The sequence below is a fragment of the Salarias fasciatus genome, chromosome 18 (genome assembly GCF_902148845.1).
Source record: "Salarias fasciatus chromosome 18, fSalaFa1.1, whole genome shotgun sequence".
Lineage (NCBI taxonomy): Eukaryota > Metazoa > Chordata > Actinopteri > Blenniiformes > Blenniidae > Salarias > Salarias fasciatus.
The window spans coordinates 20,826,882-20,843,430 of record NC_043762.1 but is presented as its reverse complement, the minus strand read 5'-3'; the positions used below and the strand labels follow the sequence as shown (position 1 = coordinate 20,843,430).

The 16,549-nt window shown below is 42.5% G+C and overlaps 1 protein-coding gene across 1 annotated transcript; it reads right to left on the bottom strand.

Moving 5' to 3' along the window:
• Positions 1–3,961: 3,961 nt before the first annotated feature.
• Positions 3,962–5,938, bottom strand: gadd45aa (growth arrest and DNA-damage-inducible, alpha, a). Its single transcript, XM_030115826.1, has 4 exons — positions 5,785–5,938; positions 5,253–5,354; positions 4,901–5,120; positions 3,962–4,639 (listed from the first exon to the last, which is right to left on the bottom strand). Exons 1-4 carry the CDS (start codon positions 5,916–5,918, stop codon positions 4,526–4,528), a joined length of 570 nt encoding a protein of 189 aa, XP_029971686.1. The 5' UTR covers positions 5,919–5,938; the 3' UTR covers positions 3,962–4,525.
• Between the last annotated feature and the right edge of the window lie 10,611 nt (positions 5,939–16,549).

Here is a 16,549-nt window from a genome sequence, read left to right as displayed (position 1 = left end):
TGTGGGGGAGGCAGGCGGAGGACCGGCCAGGGGAGGGGAGGGCTGCAGTGGCACCCAGGCTCCTCCGGTAGGCCGCCCAGCTACAGATTTAGCTCACTGATGTCAGACGCACCACAGTTTTCCACAGTCCAAGTGTGTTTTTAAGGTTCTCGTCACGTTTACTTTGGAAAAACCTCACTTTTGGTCCTTTTGTACAGAATGCTTTTCTCAAGCAGAGTCTCTTCTTATTACAAATTCTGAAGCTTATAATTCACACCTGCAGAGCTGAAAACACTGAAAATTCAGATTTGAATGAAAACACCTCATTTTTCTGTCAGTTTTTGTAAAAGCATAACGTGCAATCAAGTTTAACACAAATGCACTTTTAGTATCCATATTATTCTTCACCCTCTGATGAGTTTTATTTCATGGTTGTAGAGTTGTTAAAATGTTTAATGACTCTGTCTGCATCTTTCCCCAATGCATCTTTGACATTATATAGCATTTATTCAGTATTACTGTGTATTTTGACTCTGCTCGTTACTGATGTGTAACAAGCTTGTCTGTTCTTTTACAGCCGGGCTGCACTCCTCTTCGGGGCCGCCATAATGACTGTTATCGGAGCACAAAGCTTTTAAATTCAGCACGCCGTGATTTTCTGTTTCACTTTTTTCCAAATTGAAGGATCTCAGATGCAGGTAGAGAACTGTTTAGACTAGCAGTTGCCATTTGAAGGCAATTAAAGTTCACCTAGTTAGCTCAGCCTTGCAGGCTTGGTGTTTTCAGTTCAACCAGTTACCCACATTCAGGTCACAGTCGTGTGACGCTCACCTGAGACTCCATGTCACCTCAGTAATTATAAGCTACCTGATTAACAGCTTGATTAATAGTTACTTTGGGTATCTGGGGACACTTTAAGTTCTGCATAACAATTAAATATAACATACTTTGTTTACATTTAGTTAATGACACCAGTCATTACCCTAGAGGATTTTCAGACGACGCTCTGAGCGTCACTGCTTAAAGGGGCGGTTTGGGTCCTTGGAGTCGGGGTTAAGTGAGGTACTTGTGAGTGTTTTCGTCCAGGAGTGGCATGTCCTCAATTTGGAAGCGTTGTAGCAGCGTGAATACCTGACAGTGTACGGCTGTGGAAAACACACACAGCTACCCATGAGTGTGTGTTATATTTGGGAGATGGTCGTCGTGTTACCTCGGTGCAGGACAGTCCTCTCAGACTCTCTCTCCTCAGGGCAATACAGGAAAGAACAAGCAGCTTAAGGCTGAGAATGCATTCTAAATATAACACACACACACACACACACACACACACACACTGTTATTGTTTAATGAGCAGGACTAAAAATGGGATGATTCCTCCACTGACGACGCTTCCTGCTTCTCCAAACTGTGGCCTCTATTTCCTACAATCATGTGAAGTTACTGTTTCATTGAACAGCCACGTGGAATCCATCAATGACTTCCTGAAAATTTTGCAGTGTCAGCATTATTATGTTGATTTTATTGTTTTCCATTTGCTTTTTAGATTTCCAAGGAAACATCCTACTTTGAGGTAAAATCTTTGCTTTAACACTGTACAGTCATTTCTCATGGGTCGTTTCAGGAGCTGATGCAGCTGCAAAACTGATGAGAGAAAATTTGAGAATTTTTTTCAGGAATAAATATTTGAATTCATTCCTGGAAACTAGAAATGCCTGTAAAGCTGCATGAAGCCGTCGTTAAAACAGGTTTGAATCCTGCTGGGTTGGGCTTGCTGCACAAGAAAGATTACTATTTCATGATAAGTTTAGCAGTTTTGCAATAGAATTATCGTCACGTCGCCTTCTGTTTCCTAATCTGAATGTTTGCCACAGTGACGGAGAACAATGCAGCCCTGAATACGTTATGCTGAACACAGTATGTTCCCCGGGTTGCACCACAAACAGCCATTCAAAGTGCAGCGTGACTTATCAGATCATGAAATTCTGCTCTATTTTTAAAACACACACACACACACACACACACACACACACACACACACACACACACACACACACACACACACACACACACACACACACACAGAATGCTGCAGATGAACTCTGACCTACACTGTGGCGCAGCGTCCCGGTGTGAATAGCAGCTTGAACTAACTTTCCAGAATCTGGCTTTACAATACTTGCTTCTGTCCTGTGCTGCTCGGGGCTTAAAATAACCTTTTCCCTTTGAGCTAACAATGCCACATTACATCAATCGTCGTCACACCCTGTAGTCACACACACCGGGCGACTTTTCACACAGTGCCAAGTAAAACCATGGAGCCACATGGAGCTTTTCTAGGGCATGGAGACATTCAGACATAGCAAACACTGCTGAGCCATATTCAAATCATTTCTGACTTCATACAAGAACTCCTTATCTGCTGCACAGTTTGACCTTTTACTTTGTCTCGTGTCCACGTTGAAGGGTTTACAGTGTGTGAAATAGTCTCGGTTATGTTTCTCCCCGTGTGATAGTGGTTAGAGACCCCACCTCACACTGAGAAGGCCCCGGGTTCGGCCTCTTGAGGGGGTTTGCATGTTTTTTCCTGTGTTTGCATAGGTTTTCCTAGGATAGATCAGCTGACTCACACACTCCCGAAACACCCACTGGAGGCTGATGAGAGTGAGTTTCTGTGTGATTGCTTGTCTCTTTTGTCCTGTGAGCGCTTTGATTGAAACTTTTAAATAAGTTAATTCAAATGTTAACGACTGCGAAGCAGAGCCTTTGTGGTCAGTTTCGTCCTGCAGCCATCAATTCACCCATTCATGCAGTACTTGAGTAGCTGTGTCTGTGGGAGCATAGATAAATAATTACATTATAAGATAAAACGTTAATGAGGTCAGTGGTGATAATGGCTCGCCACAAGCGCAAGTGCAGAATAATGAAATTTTGCAAGATTATTTAATCATACTTCTCATTTTATTTGCTAGATTTCATAGAAAATCCAGAGACCGTGTGAGATATGATCACATGACCCCCCATTACATGAAAAGCTCAGCTGGGTTGTGCAACTCAAGGACAACTCCTGCTCCCTCCCTCCCTCGCTCGCTCGCTCTCTCTCTCTCTCTCTCCCTCTGCATGACCATGACTCAACACTTCCAGAGGGGAATGCCCGCCTTACATCAACCAGGTGACATCACTCCGTTTCAGTCACCTGCGCGTTTGCGTGCGAGTGTGTGTGTGTGTCAGACATGAGACCTGGCTATTCAAGGAAAGAAGTGGGTGAGCGGCGGGAGCCAGCAAGTCAAACCCCCCTCTGCTAAACGTTCGCAGAGTTTCCGTCAGGTGCCGGTCCTCCCGAGGGCGGAGAGGCAGCCGGCAGCACAACCCTCCATCACCTGACGCAACCTCGCCGTCCCGCTGAGAAACAGCTGCCGAACGACAAAGAGGTCCACAGGCTGTCACATGTGTAAGTCAGCTGGCGAGGATGTGACCCGAGCCGCGCCGCAAATCGCAGGGAATTGGTGAAAAGGGGAACCTGTGTGGATGAATGAACATGATCCTGCTGACCGAGGCAGAAGCCCGTGGAGAGAGAGCGCTGAGGATTATTGTTCGCCGGCGAGGCCATGGAGGCCAGCGTGACCCCTGTGATCTGCACGTGACTCCTCTTTTTTTTTTTTTTTTTTTTACAGCTGTTGAAGTTCACAATTCAGCTCTCAGAATCCGAAAATGAAAAAAAAAACAAAAAACAAAACACACACACATGCCATAGGTCTTGTTCCAAAAAATACTTTTTTTATTGGCAGCAATACATATGTTTTTATTTGAATGTTGCAAATAGTTAATGTAAAAAATAAACATAAATACACTTAAATATAATTAGAAATAACTTAAATTGTAACAAAGGAACTATTTCACTTGTGGCAAAAGAAAAAAAAAAGCTGGTATAAGAAACACCAAATGAACAGATGTTTTCACTGGATGAGTAGCCCTTCCCTTTTTAAAATTATGACAATAGCAACATCAACAATTCTGATCAAATAAGTAAAATTGCAATAGGTCCAGTGTTTCAACAAGTGCTTAGTTTCTGCAGAGAGAGGCCGAAGCCTTGGTCCACTCGACAGCTCCGTGCTCTGGTTTCTCCACTCTTCTCTGACCGGTCACAGAGGCTTTACCAAACAAACATGTGATATAATCCTTCTGTACAGTTTCCGGATTCACATAAAAAAAAAGCACAGATGCTTTTTTTCCCCATCACTTCCACTTCACAACGATACAAGAGCCTTGCCATCTTATCTCCGCTGCAAAGGCCGACAGACGAAACTCCAAACAGTCCTGTCCAAAGTGGAAGTCCAACTCTTTGCAATTTTTTTTTTCTTGTGAAGACGCCCCACGCCAACAGCGGGGGTTGTTTTATTTTTCCTTCAAAATTTTTCCTTCCCCGTCAGCGGCGCTTTGGAATTTGATCTCTGGGTGGTAATATGTGTCCATCAGGGTTCACACCACTCTTCCTGTGCAGATGCAATTCCTTGTCTGGACAGTTTCTTTTTTCCAAACGGGGATGAGTTCATCGTTCGGGCAGATTGATGATGGGTACCCACTGATCCATGCAGCGGCTCTCTCTGCAGAGTCGGTTCAGTTTGCTCAGAGCAGGGTCTTTCCATGAGGAGGAGGGGGGACTCTGAAAATAAACAGAAAAAGAAAACTGCATTTAGATTCGCAAGTATCAGCTGACATGGTTTGCACTTTACTGAGAAAAGTCCCTGCATGTGAAGATACAGAGTCCTCCCTACCGCTGAAATTCCTGAGAAGTCATTAGAGGGAGGAGTCATATTCATGTTTACCAAGAGCACAGAAACTAGTACCGGCAAGTTCTCACAGTCAGTTTCACTCGTGTGCCTCAGAGTTTTGTGTAAAACCACAACAGAACAGTATAACTCACCGTGACGAGCACGCAGTGCAGGTCCATCGGTTCGCCCCCGGTCTGCTTCGCGCCTCCGTCCAGGATCTCTGCCAGGCGCCTGGTGTTGTTCACTCTCAGGATGTTGATGTCGTTCTCGCAGCAGAAAGCCTGGATGAGGGTGAAGTGGATCTGCAGGGCCACGTCTTTAACATCCTCATCGTCCGTGGCCAGGATGCACAGAACCACGTTATCAGGGTCTCTGAGGGGGGAAGAAAAAACAAAATTAGACTCGTTATTCCCACAGCTGGGCATCAGTGTGCGAAGGAGAGGCTTGGAGAGTGTGTCAGGGTTGTTGTTTGTTTGGCGATTGCAGATGTAACCTTGTACTTACACGTTAAGAGATTTGGCCGCCTCGTAGACTCCGACCGTGATGCAGCCCTGCGACAGGGCCGAGGTGAGCACTTCTTCCAAAGCCTTCGCCATTGTGTCCATTCTACACGAGACAGACGCGTAAAAAGTGGCGTTAACATCTGTGCAGATACCGCAAACACACACATACACACACTCAGACACACACCCGGCTTCGGCACGGTCTCTCCGGTGAGTCAGCTCTTAGCTAACCGGCCGGCGTCGACCTCCAGCCCACGGAAAACACCACTTTGACTCACATCGCACACTTTTACTCAAACGTAGAAGCGTATGAAGGCTGAGACTGAGACGGTCTCGGTTTTACTTTGCCGACGGGCTCGTTTCCTAACGGCAGCTCTGCAGCGCAGCTAAGCTAGTAAAGAAAGGCTGTTCCGAGTTTTCAGGCTCAGAAAGCAGCAGAAACTCAACAAACAGCCACGAAGACACTCCGGCATGCACACCAGGACGTTTCTGCACATTATAATACGATGTCATACCGTGAAAATATAGTTTACCTTTCTTGAGAATAATCCGCATTTAGTTCCTCAAATGTCATGTTGTACATACAATCCAAATCCACCGTAACGCAAACGGAACAATACTGGTGAGCGATCCTCGTATCTTCTCGACTCGACACGGTCTTTATCATGGGTCCGGCTGCTGCAACTGAGAGATAAATCTGGCAATTTCACATTAAAGCAGTCCCAGCGACAAAGCGTTTCATTTGCATGCCACGGCCGTCATTGGCTGTATGCTAATGTCTCCCGGAGCGCCATTGGACGCACACCCGGCAACAGGCGTGCCTGTCTCCAGCTGGGGTGACGACCCGAAACAGTCCTGTCTGCTGCCGCTTCTCAGAAACTAAAAGTGAGCTCCGTGTCCCACAAACAGGCGAAAGCAGCTTGTGCAGGACCGCGGCGTCCATAAACACCCTAAACTGAATCCACAAACTCTGCACGAAACACTCAAGCTAGTCCGAGCTCACATGGACACTGCGTTTAAAAGCATGTCACGCACGCATGTTTAATTAATATCGGTTAATTCAGAGTATTCGTTGCATTCCTGCGGGAATAACTCGGTTCGGGACTCACCCTCGCTGCCGGACGGGACGCCGCTCCGAACGGGACGCTGCTCCGGACGACCGCCTGGCAACGGGACGCCGCCGGGCAGACCCGCGCTCTGATTGGTCCACGGCGGAGCGTGCCAAAACCCAGCGAAACCGCGCGCGAGATCCAAACGACCGGCGCGGGAAGCAGACGACGAGACAGGCACGCGCACGCGCACACGCACACACTTAACTCCAATAAGTTCAAAACAAGGCAAATGTCTTAAAAATACGATTTCACGTATGCTCAAACACTGGGAATATTTTTGTATTTTGAATATACTGACTTTGTTTCAGCCTGCTGGTAATGTTGGCACAGTCATCATTAATATTTCAAACTTCTCGTTAAAAAGGTCACAGGCCACTGGTTTGAAAGCTGGTCTCCCATTTAACTGAGTTAGCTGTTATGTTTTCTTATGTTTTACATCGAGCAAGCTAACCCAACCAAATAACCTCAGACATCTTTACCAGTTTTCTATAATGTCAACATAATGGCATGTTAGTGCTTTTAAAATGTGTTGTTGAATGAGTTCAGTCAGCTGAACTCAGTATGACATTCTGTCATACTGAGTCATATACATTACATTGTTCTATACTAAATTGGTTTTTCATAATGGTGATTATTTGTGCGTGCTTGCTCTTAACAATTGCAAGACTCCAATTGATCTTCAGAATGACCAAAAGATGATCAGGAACCTGAATGTGTCAGCATGCACCAATAACCTGGTGCACTGAGTCTGAGTCTGAGTAGTTGCCAACATAAAGAGTCTGCAGACCTGGATAAAAGCATTTCAGAAACTGCTGTGACACGAAATCAGCAAACAATTTTTAGTGGTACATGGACAGATGTAATTCAACCTGTACAACGATGCACAGATTATCAAGACGTAGTTATGTGTGAATATTACCATGGGGGTTAGGATCCATTTCACACATTATTGAATGTTATACTGCCCCTTAGTGGCCAAAATCCAAATCACACTGGCTGCACACACAACACAGAGAAGAGGTAAGAACTCCCATGATTCACTGAAATAGAAATAAAGATAGAGCATTTCTTTATACTGTAAAGTAGAAAAATATCAAAAGGAGCCAATTCATATTTTTTATTCATTATAAGCTCTGAAATGCATTGAAGTTAAAAAATGCATTGAAGTTAAAAAATTAAAGAGTAATTAACGTCATTATCCACAATGTCTTGTAACGTTGTTATGTGATCATTTTCAGTGCAGTTACAGCAATTTAATCAGGAGCAATGATACAGATCAGGGTTGATCTATTGTTCTTTGATTGAAACTTATTATTTTCTTGAATCTGTCAATAAAATTAATAGTAATAATCTTGGTGGACCTTATACAAAACACTGAATTCTATTCAGAAGATTCATTTGGGAAAAAGCTACGTATTTTCAAACAAACAACTCAGACTGAAGGTTCTGAACTTGATGAATTTACAATCAACCATTTTTAATTTAAAGTCAAAAATGTTAAAATCATCAAAATATTCAAATTGTGCACTTCCAGACTGGATAACTGTTACTGTCAGCTTCCTTCAACTGTTCACAGATGCTCGGATTTAACACCGTCGAAGTTAACACAAAGAACAAGCAAGTTTGAAGATTGTAAAGCGTGAATATTAGAGATATTTGTGCTCAATCATTGTGAATACAAGAAACAATTCGACAGATAGATGAATACTCAGGTCAAATGATATCTGGAAAAAGGCATATAAATAGTTGGTGGCATACTTGGAGACAAACGGCAGGGAAAATGACTGATTGTTCTTCAAATTAATTCCAGAAAATCAATAAAATTAACTTCACAAACACATTTAGTACTTCATTATAACATATACTAAGTAAGTGTGCAAAAAATCCTATGTAGTTTCCTTGCATTGGTTATCACATCCAGAATGAGCTTCACACATTTTACATGTCTACTGTGACACTGCATCTTTTTCTTATCACCTAATAAGCCTAATAAATGTTTTATCTGTTCCCCTGTTTTGTAGATGATTAATTTGTCATGTAAATCTACTCTCTGATACAGCAGGTTCTGATGTTACACGTCTCCACCTGCAGCTGAGCTCAATCCAATGCTGTAAACAAGCATTATTTAAACTCACTTCTTAAAAATCAGTGTTCATTTTGGTGTCCATCGTCACAATGTTTAGAGAATGCATCTCTCAAACTTTACGGAAATCACGTTTGGAAATACTTGTAACTTTCGGTCTGTTGAAATTAATAAAACAGAAATTAACAAGGGCTTGATGTGTCAAAAATAGAATTTAAGAGTATATATTAGAAAAATGACATTTCAAATCAACGTGATTGATCAAATTCTTCATGTGGGACTTTATAAAAGCAGCAGTTACAGTTCTAAACTTCTGTGAATCACACTGTGTCCACTGTTCTTCAGGCTCATAATGCTTTACAGACATGATGTTATAATGTCAAACCAAACACTTGCTTCCTGAACTCACTGAAAGATAAACAAGGTTTAAATGATTGTTCATCCAGGGTGGTGGGATTGAACAACAAGGCAGAATTTACGTTACCAGTAATCAGAGAAGCCTTCAGTGTGTCTGGAGATTTCTGTATTTGAGCATAGATGAACTCTGAAAAGTTTTTAAAAGATTTTTTTTTTGCATTCATAACTCTTTTTGCTGAATTTGCCTGCCTACCTGATACTTCTTGGTGGAGTCCGTTTTGATCCTAGTGTGGATCAGTTTGTCCTTTTTTAGCAGGAGCTGTTCATTCTGCTGAATATTCAACTTTTTACATTTGCAGATGCATAATTTGTGCCAGTAGTGCTGATAGTCTCAGGATATGGTAATCTCCTCATTATGTCTGACAGGGTGGTATTTCACATCACCACTCTGAGCTGAGCCTTCCTGTACCGCGGTCCTGATGAACTGATTTCAAACAGAATCATTTATTTCGTGGAGATCAATGAAAAAGATTTCCATCTGACAGGAACTGATGATAAAGTGTTGAGCTGTCCAGGTTTCAGGCTGCTTAAGAAATGTGTTTTGATGTGTTCTCAATCCAACTGTTGGTGGGAAGTTGGGATTTGTTGACTAAACACATAAAGAAGACCAGCCTCCCACCGAACACACACTTTTGTTTGGAAAAAGCACAAACAGTTGAAAACAAACTTCCGTTTTGAGGCTTGTTTGAAACATAAAATCCTAAATCATAAACGCCACAGAGGGAGTGAAGAAGGATTCCTTCCTTGTGGCATCTGCTGATGCATGTGCAGCACAACGCTGCTTCATTATAACCAGATTTCTGTGTGTTTTTATGCTTTTGTGCATGTTTTTTATAGGTTTGACTTGAGTTGGCTCAGTGTTATGCTGAACTATGGGTTCGGCACCAAAGGTTTGTTTTTGGGTTCCCAGATGAGAGTGAAATTCAACAGTTTTGTGAATGTGGTTGTTCTGAATGACACTTTTACTTCTCCCTGCCTTGTCTTCCTCTTCCTCACTGGCATGACCACAGTGACGATACAGGCCACCAGAATATGACCTCGAGGCATTTTGTTTGTATTTTGAATACTTAATTGATTCCTTTAGAGGAAATAATCCCTCTGCAGAAGCGTGCGCTGCCTGGGGAGTTACTCAGGGACTGACAGGGATAAACTCTTGGCTGTGAGATTCAAACCTGCCTTCAAAAGTCTGCTTGTCCAACCTGGAGGTCACCAGTGTCCTCTGTGCACCTACCTTCGTCTAGGTAAGTGTGTGATATGCCGTCACCACGGCAAAAAATGCAAATTAGTTTTGAAAAAAGACAGATTCATCAGCATAGCTTCAACAACACAATTCTACTGTGTAGAATATGTGCAATAACCCTGGACAACAGATGGAGTCAGAAATGCAGGACAGTCCTAACCCTTCATTTGCTAGATATAAATTCACGTTTACCCTTAGAAAACTTTCTCTTATACCACCTAAACCCCATCAACCTGTCTCTGAAAACAAACATGAATCGTTTCATTTTTAACTGTGAGTTTTTTTTCCCCTGAATTGATGAAAATCTACTGTCTGTACTTTTTTCCCATAAATTTCCAACTAACACACCTGGAACTGTGGGAATAACTGTGAGGCAAGAGTGCAAACCACTGCATCAAACAAGATATTTTGAATAAGTTCATCATATTCATCTTAACTGATAATACAAATTGAAAACGTACAATGAGAAAATTGCATTTATCTGCTTTATTCAGGTAATTATATTCATAAAGGACTAGAAAGTCGTTTGTTTTCTTTTTTTTCCCACAGTAATTTCACAACTGATTAGCTCAGGTGAAAATGCAGCTATTTATCTCTCATTCATTTCAGTTCGCTCCTGATGCAGCTCCTGGATTTGTCCACCAGAGGGCGATAGACACCAGATTTTAGAGCCTCGTCTCGTGCAGGCTGTAGTGAGGACGAACACCTCCACACCTGACTCCCTGATGTGGGCAGTGATAAGGTGAGTTTTTTTATTTTATTTTTTAGATCAGATAAACTTGTCAGGATGTTCTAAATCTACTTATATTTTCTCTGACTTTATTTCTGTTTTTTCTTTTTTAATCTTTCTACTTTATTGTTAAGAACTTTGTGATCTCTATCTGTGAAAGGTGCTTTACAAATAATTTTGCCTTCTTAAATTCCTATTCAAGCTGTACTGGATGTGGAACAGCTCCACTGATATGATTAAATATTAAACATTGAATGTGGTTAAAACCTTTACATTTCCACCACAGCAAACATTTCTTTTTTATTTGGGATGATAACCTTGGTAAATCATGTAAATTTTCCCCATAAAAAAATAGCAATTCTACTGAATGTCTACTGACGTTCATTCAGTTTGTTTAGTAGATAAGTGGATTTAAATTAACTCCCAATAACACGTAGTTCTTGGTGACGAAGATGCACAGATTCCACAGTATAACATGCACCAACATGCAAAATGTTATTGTATATATATCTACAAATTTAACAAAATTCCGGTATGAATTTAATTCTAATGTTTGAATTCTAAAAAGAACAATATTTGTTCTTTCATCATATCAGAGATAGAAAAGAAGCAGTTTAATATTGACATGTGCACATAATGCATGAAGACCTGTGGGAATGCACTATGAGTATTTTTTTCCAAATAACGTTTCATTGGTGACGTAGAGAAGTGTTTCTTGATGAAGTCTCTTTTCATATTGCTGAACACAAGCATCCTCTCTAAGTGGAGGTGAGAAAAACCTGATTCATATATATATATATATTTTTTTAGAAATACCCCAAAACTAAACTCAACAGGAAGAGAGAGAGAAAAAACAAACTAACATGGATATAGCTGACAGTGGAGCCCAGCATTCATCAGGGGACATTTCCCAGTAATGTACTTTCTTTTGCAAATTTAACATGGACCCAGCAGCGGGAGAAAAATGAGACGAGGAGCGCAAACTGAAAGCCTTAAGAGTGTGTGACAACCGTGATAAATGCAGCAGGAGCTGACACGACTATGGCAAAAGACAAAAGATACCTTTGTCTTGTCACAATAATCCTAATCTGTTGGAAGATGGGGGCCACATTAGAGAGAAACAGAGAAAGGAGGGGGTAAAGCCACCGCAGCGGAGGCAGATTCCTGGTCAGCAGTGATGAATGTTACGAGGCTCGCTGTGATGTTTCTCTCTAATGGCCTGATTGCTCAATTAATTCTGTGGCCCGTTCTTTGCCGGCCCCCTTTAATGTGGAAACAGCTATATTTTCTACCAGATTAGTATAGATACAGGCTGACAGTCTGCACTGCTCAAGGTATTTGGGAGGTATAATTCATTCATAATGCCACAATGTGCCCCATCGATCATCTCAGGTTTTTCATCCGCTAACTTGCCGCTTGCTCCCTCCTCTCATTCCAGGCTCCTGGCTCTTCTGGGGCGGGCGGAGGGCGGAGGGTGGAGGGTGGAGGGTGGAGGGGGACCCGGGCTAAACTCGGCCCTGGCTGGTGTGTGTGCGTGTTTGTGTGCGTGCAAACATGTGATTTGGAAACGCGCCGGGCCTGAGATATGAGAAGTGTTGAGATGTGAAGCGTGTGTGCCTGTCTGAGGGGGTTCTGGCTGCTGGGGCGTGCGAGGTGGTGGGGTCGGCAGCTTCTCTCCTCCTGATGAATTAGCTGGCATATGCAAGCGATGAATTACCAGGCAATGGGAGTCAATTATCCAAAAGAGAGGGGGGGAAAAAAAAAAAAAGAAGAAACATAGAGCCTGCTCCTGTGGCCCCAGGGTCCCTTTTCCAATTCAGAGAGTGATTTTCCTAAAATGTACAGAGGAAGAGAGGAGAAGCAGCCTTGAAGGAGCGAGAGTGGGATGATGAGGGGTGGGAAAAAAAGTGAGAATGAATGAAACTACAATACATGTATGCATGAATCTGTGTGTGTGTGTGTGTGTGTTCCGCATCCCCCCTGCCTCACCTTTCCCCCCCTCCGCTGTTCCCTCTCTCCCCGATCAAATCCAGAAGGCAAAGTGCAGTGTGAAAATGCAAAAGGCTATTATCAGGCCTTCAGAGTACACAAATGCCACTTATGATGGATGAGTGTGGGATTTAGAAAGGCCTCCTGTCAAACACCGACCCTTTCCCCTCTATAAGTGGCCCTCTTCTCGCTCGCTTGTCTCTTATATCAACGCCGCATCGGGCCGAAACAGGCCGGAGCGGAAGACATTTGTAAAACAGTGAAATGAGTGGACACGCGCGAACGCAGCATCCCCTGCTGTTTGTGCCATTTAGTTTGTCACCTCTTTAGGTGAAGAATGAGGGATGGAGTGCTGCTGGTGTGCAACGCTCAAAGGGAGAAGTGTGCAGTGGTCACATCACGAGGTTTTCTCTCCATCATTACAATTCAGCATGCAGCACCAGCAAGAGAAGACACACAGCACGGGTCTTTGCATAATTTGTTCCTGAAGTTGTATTTCACGAAACAAAGTTGTGCATGGATAAAAAAACTAAATAAGACATATTCATTGAACTTAATGATATCCACTGACACAAATCCAAACCACCCGATGAATCTGACCACGAGCAGCGTCTTCCTCCAATTCAAGCACAATAGTGTCTAAACTGCTTTAAGATCCTAAGAGAAAAGAGGATAATATAAGCTCAAAATGGGCATGCGCAGCCAAATTAACAGTTTTAAATCCGAAACTTTCTGACTGCCAAAGGAAAACAAAATGCCATTAACGAAAGATGCTTAAGTTACAGGAGCGAGTTCGGCTGTAAAGTGTGCGCTGAGGCTTGGAGGGAGATGGAGACGATGGTTATAAGAATAAAACAAAAGGCGGCTCCGTCCTGAGGTTTAGCTGGCAGCAGAGCTGAACCTCTGACTCCAGTCCAGAAAACACTCGTCTTCTCACCGCAGCAGATTAGATTTAGAAACATTCAAATTACTGAGCTCATCAATTTCAGATACGGATCTTCTTTAACAAAATAGAAGAAATATAAGTACTGACGTAGCCTGATGTTTCTGCACATATTTGGTTTTTCAGATGATTAAAGACAGATTTATATCACGCTCACACAAACAAGCCCCTGATCGAACTACTTGATAAAAACAAACAAAAGCATCTATTTAAGTCTGGTATGATGTGTTTTCAGTTGACTGAACTTCAACACTGTAATGTAACAGTCACAGCAAAACCCCAGAAATACAATAAAAATCAAACGCAGTGGACGGAACAAAGAATATATACTTAAACTCATCAGCAGGGTCATAATAAGTCAGTAGGATTCTAGTCTTTTATTCATTTTAATCTCATGACCTCAGTGTCATGGCGGACATCCTGAATTATGACCATTTGTTTCTCATCATAATGCAAATTCAGACAAACTCCTCTGTTTCCACTCACTGCTTTCAGCGCGACTTTCCAGACTATCTCCGTACAGTCCGAGTTCTCCTCTGGGACTATCAGCCCCGTCACTTCCTCTATTAGCCCCTCACACACCCTTACATCCTCCTACACACACCCTCTCACACACACACATCATCTCACTCCCGCCCCGCGGCGACGTGCGCTCCACAATGGAGAACAGAGTGGTTTGGGAAATGATGGCCATTTATAACTGCCTCGCACCGTATTTCACCACCTCGCACCTTCACACACACACACAGACACAGACACACACACACACACACACACACACACACACTCACATGGTTTGGTGATTGGGTGGCAATAGAGAGATAAGAGAAAAAAGGAGAACTGGATAATGTCACAAACACTCAACTGCACAGATGAGTACTGTGCAAAACTGTCTCTCTGCATGTGTGTGTGTGTGTGTGTGTGTGTGTGCGCGCACGTGTGTGTGTGTGTGCAAAATAAGAGGGGAAATTTGATTATTACATGAAATAAAACAGCTGTGCTTCACAGTCAGTTATTCTCGTTATGATTAAAATGGGCCAGAAGCCTCTGATCGGATCTGACAGATCATGGAAAGAAGCAGGTTGTGTTTCGAGTTTTCAGGAATTGAACCAACACTAGAAACCCCCCCTCCTCAGTTTAGCACAAACTTATAAATCCTTCTGGGAGAAGGGTCAAACACTGCAAACTGCTACTGTCTCTGTCATTCCATTACTTATACTTGGAAATGAACGTTGTAAGGCGGACTAACGCGACAGAAAGCATGTCGGATTATTGCGATGCTATTTTTACCAGCTGGGAACTCATCAGTGGATTAATGACATTCAAATGAGTCAAAACACCATCTGTTGCACATAAGATTAAGATGCACTATAAGAATATGGTGCTCCTGTGTGTGTGTGTGTGTGTGTGTGTGTGTGTGTGTGTGTGTGTGTGTGTGTGTGTGTGTGGTGGTCTGCTGGAGCCTCTTGTTGGTTTGCAGTCTGTCCGAATAGCGTCGTTCATTAAAAGCCATCATGCTCTTTTTTGTTATTGATCAGCTGGTTTTGCAGAAATAACTTCAAAGATTTTGCTTCAGGAAAGTTTTTTTTTCCAGTGTATTTAGAAGTCAACAAGACTAACCTGAAAATAGTCATAGTAATGACAATAAAGTGAGAACTCTGTTTGTTTAACGTCTGTAATTCTCCAATAGCTGACTGCTTTCAGAATTGATTTTACAGTATTATAGTGAAATACGTGTGACTCCAAAAATAGAAATTCCTCTCATGGTTGCACATTTATGTTTGTGTGTTTGGTGCTTTTCTGGAGCTGAAGTTATTTTTCAGTAATTTTTTTCATGTTTGTCCCCTTTAATCTTGTTTAAATCCTTTTTTGGACACCACAGACATGACATTTTGTCAACTGCACAGTTAAAAAAATGGATCTAAATTAACTATAACTGTCACTCTTATTGTTTATTTGAGGACTATTTAGATTCCTTAATTTAGCACCTAAGTGATTTCTCAGTAGCTGAGTTGTACAGTATTTCTTGAATATTTCAAGAAAAACAATTTAAGTAACCACAATTAACCACAATCGATTCATTCTATCGAATATAACTTATCATTCTTTGTTTTTCAGACATTGTGACCTTGTTAACATAAGAAGCACAATTAGAAATTAAACTTTCTAATACAGACAGAGAGTTGAGCCTTTCTTCAAGGTATTTATAACAAACTTGACTGACTCTAAAGGATATTCAGACTTTATGAGCTGTTTTTCATCCTGGCTGTGTTGAAGCGTCGGTACCGAGCTGCTTTTCCCTGTTGTTTCTGGGTTGATGATATTCGGCGGAAGATGAGGGCAGATGACACAGATCCAGTGCTTTTATGTTAATCAGGCTGCTTGAGGAAGACTTCTATCAAAGCCAGCCATCAGACGGACATGAGCACTGCGGCGTGCACGTATCAGGACTAGCAGGGCTGCACGTGCACGTCTGTGAAGGAGGCCTGGGCTTGTCAGTGCGCTGGATGGGCTGTCACTTTCTTAATTGCTGGAGCGTGACCCCGGCCCGCTCCGCTCAACTGGCTAATTACTGCGTCTTTCCAGCCAAGAGACTGAAATGAATTTGACTCCATTCAAGCTTCAGCGGTATGAAAAGTGAGGTTACTGACATTGTCATAATACAGAACGGCACGGAAGGGCTTTGTCCTTCTGGTGATATTTGGCATTCTGAAAGTTTCACTGCTGTCTGGAAAATAAATGCTGATGATGGGAAAGAGAAGAACACATGACTGTTAAAACAGA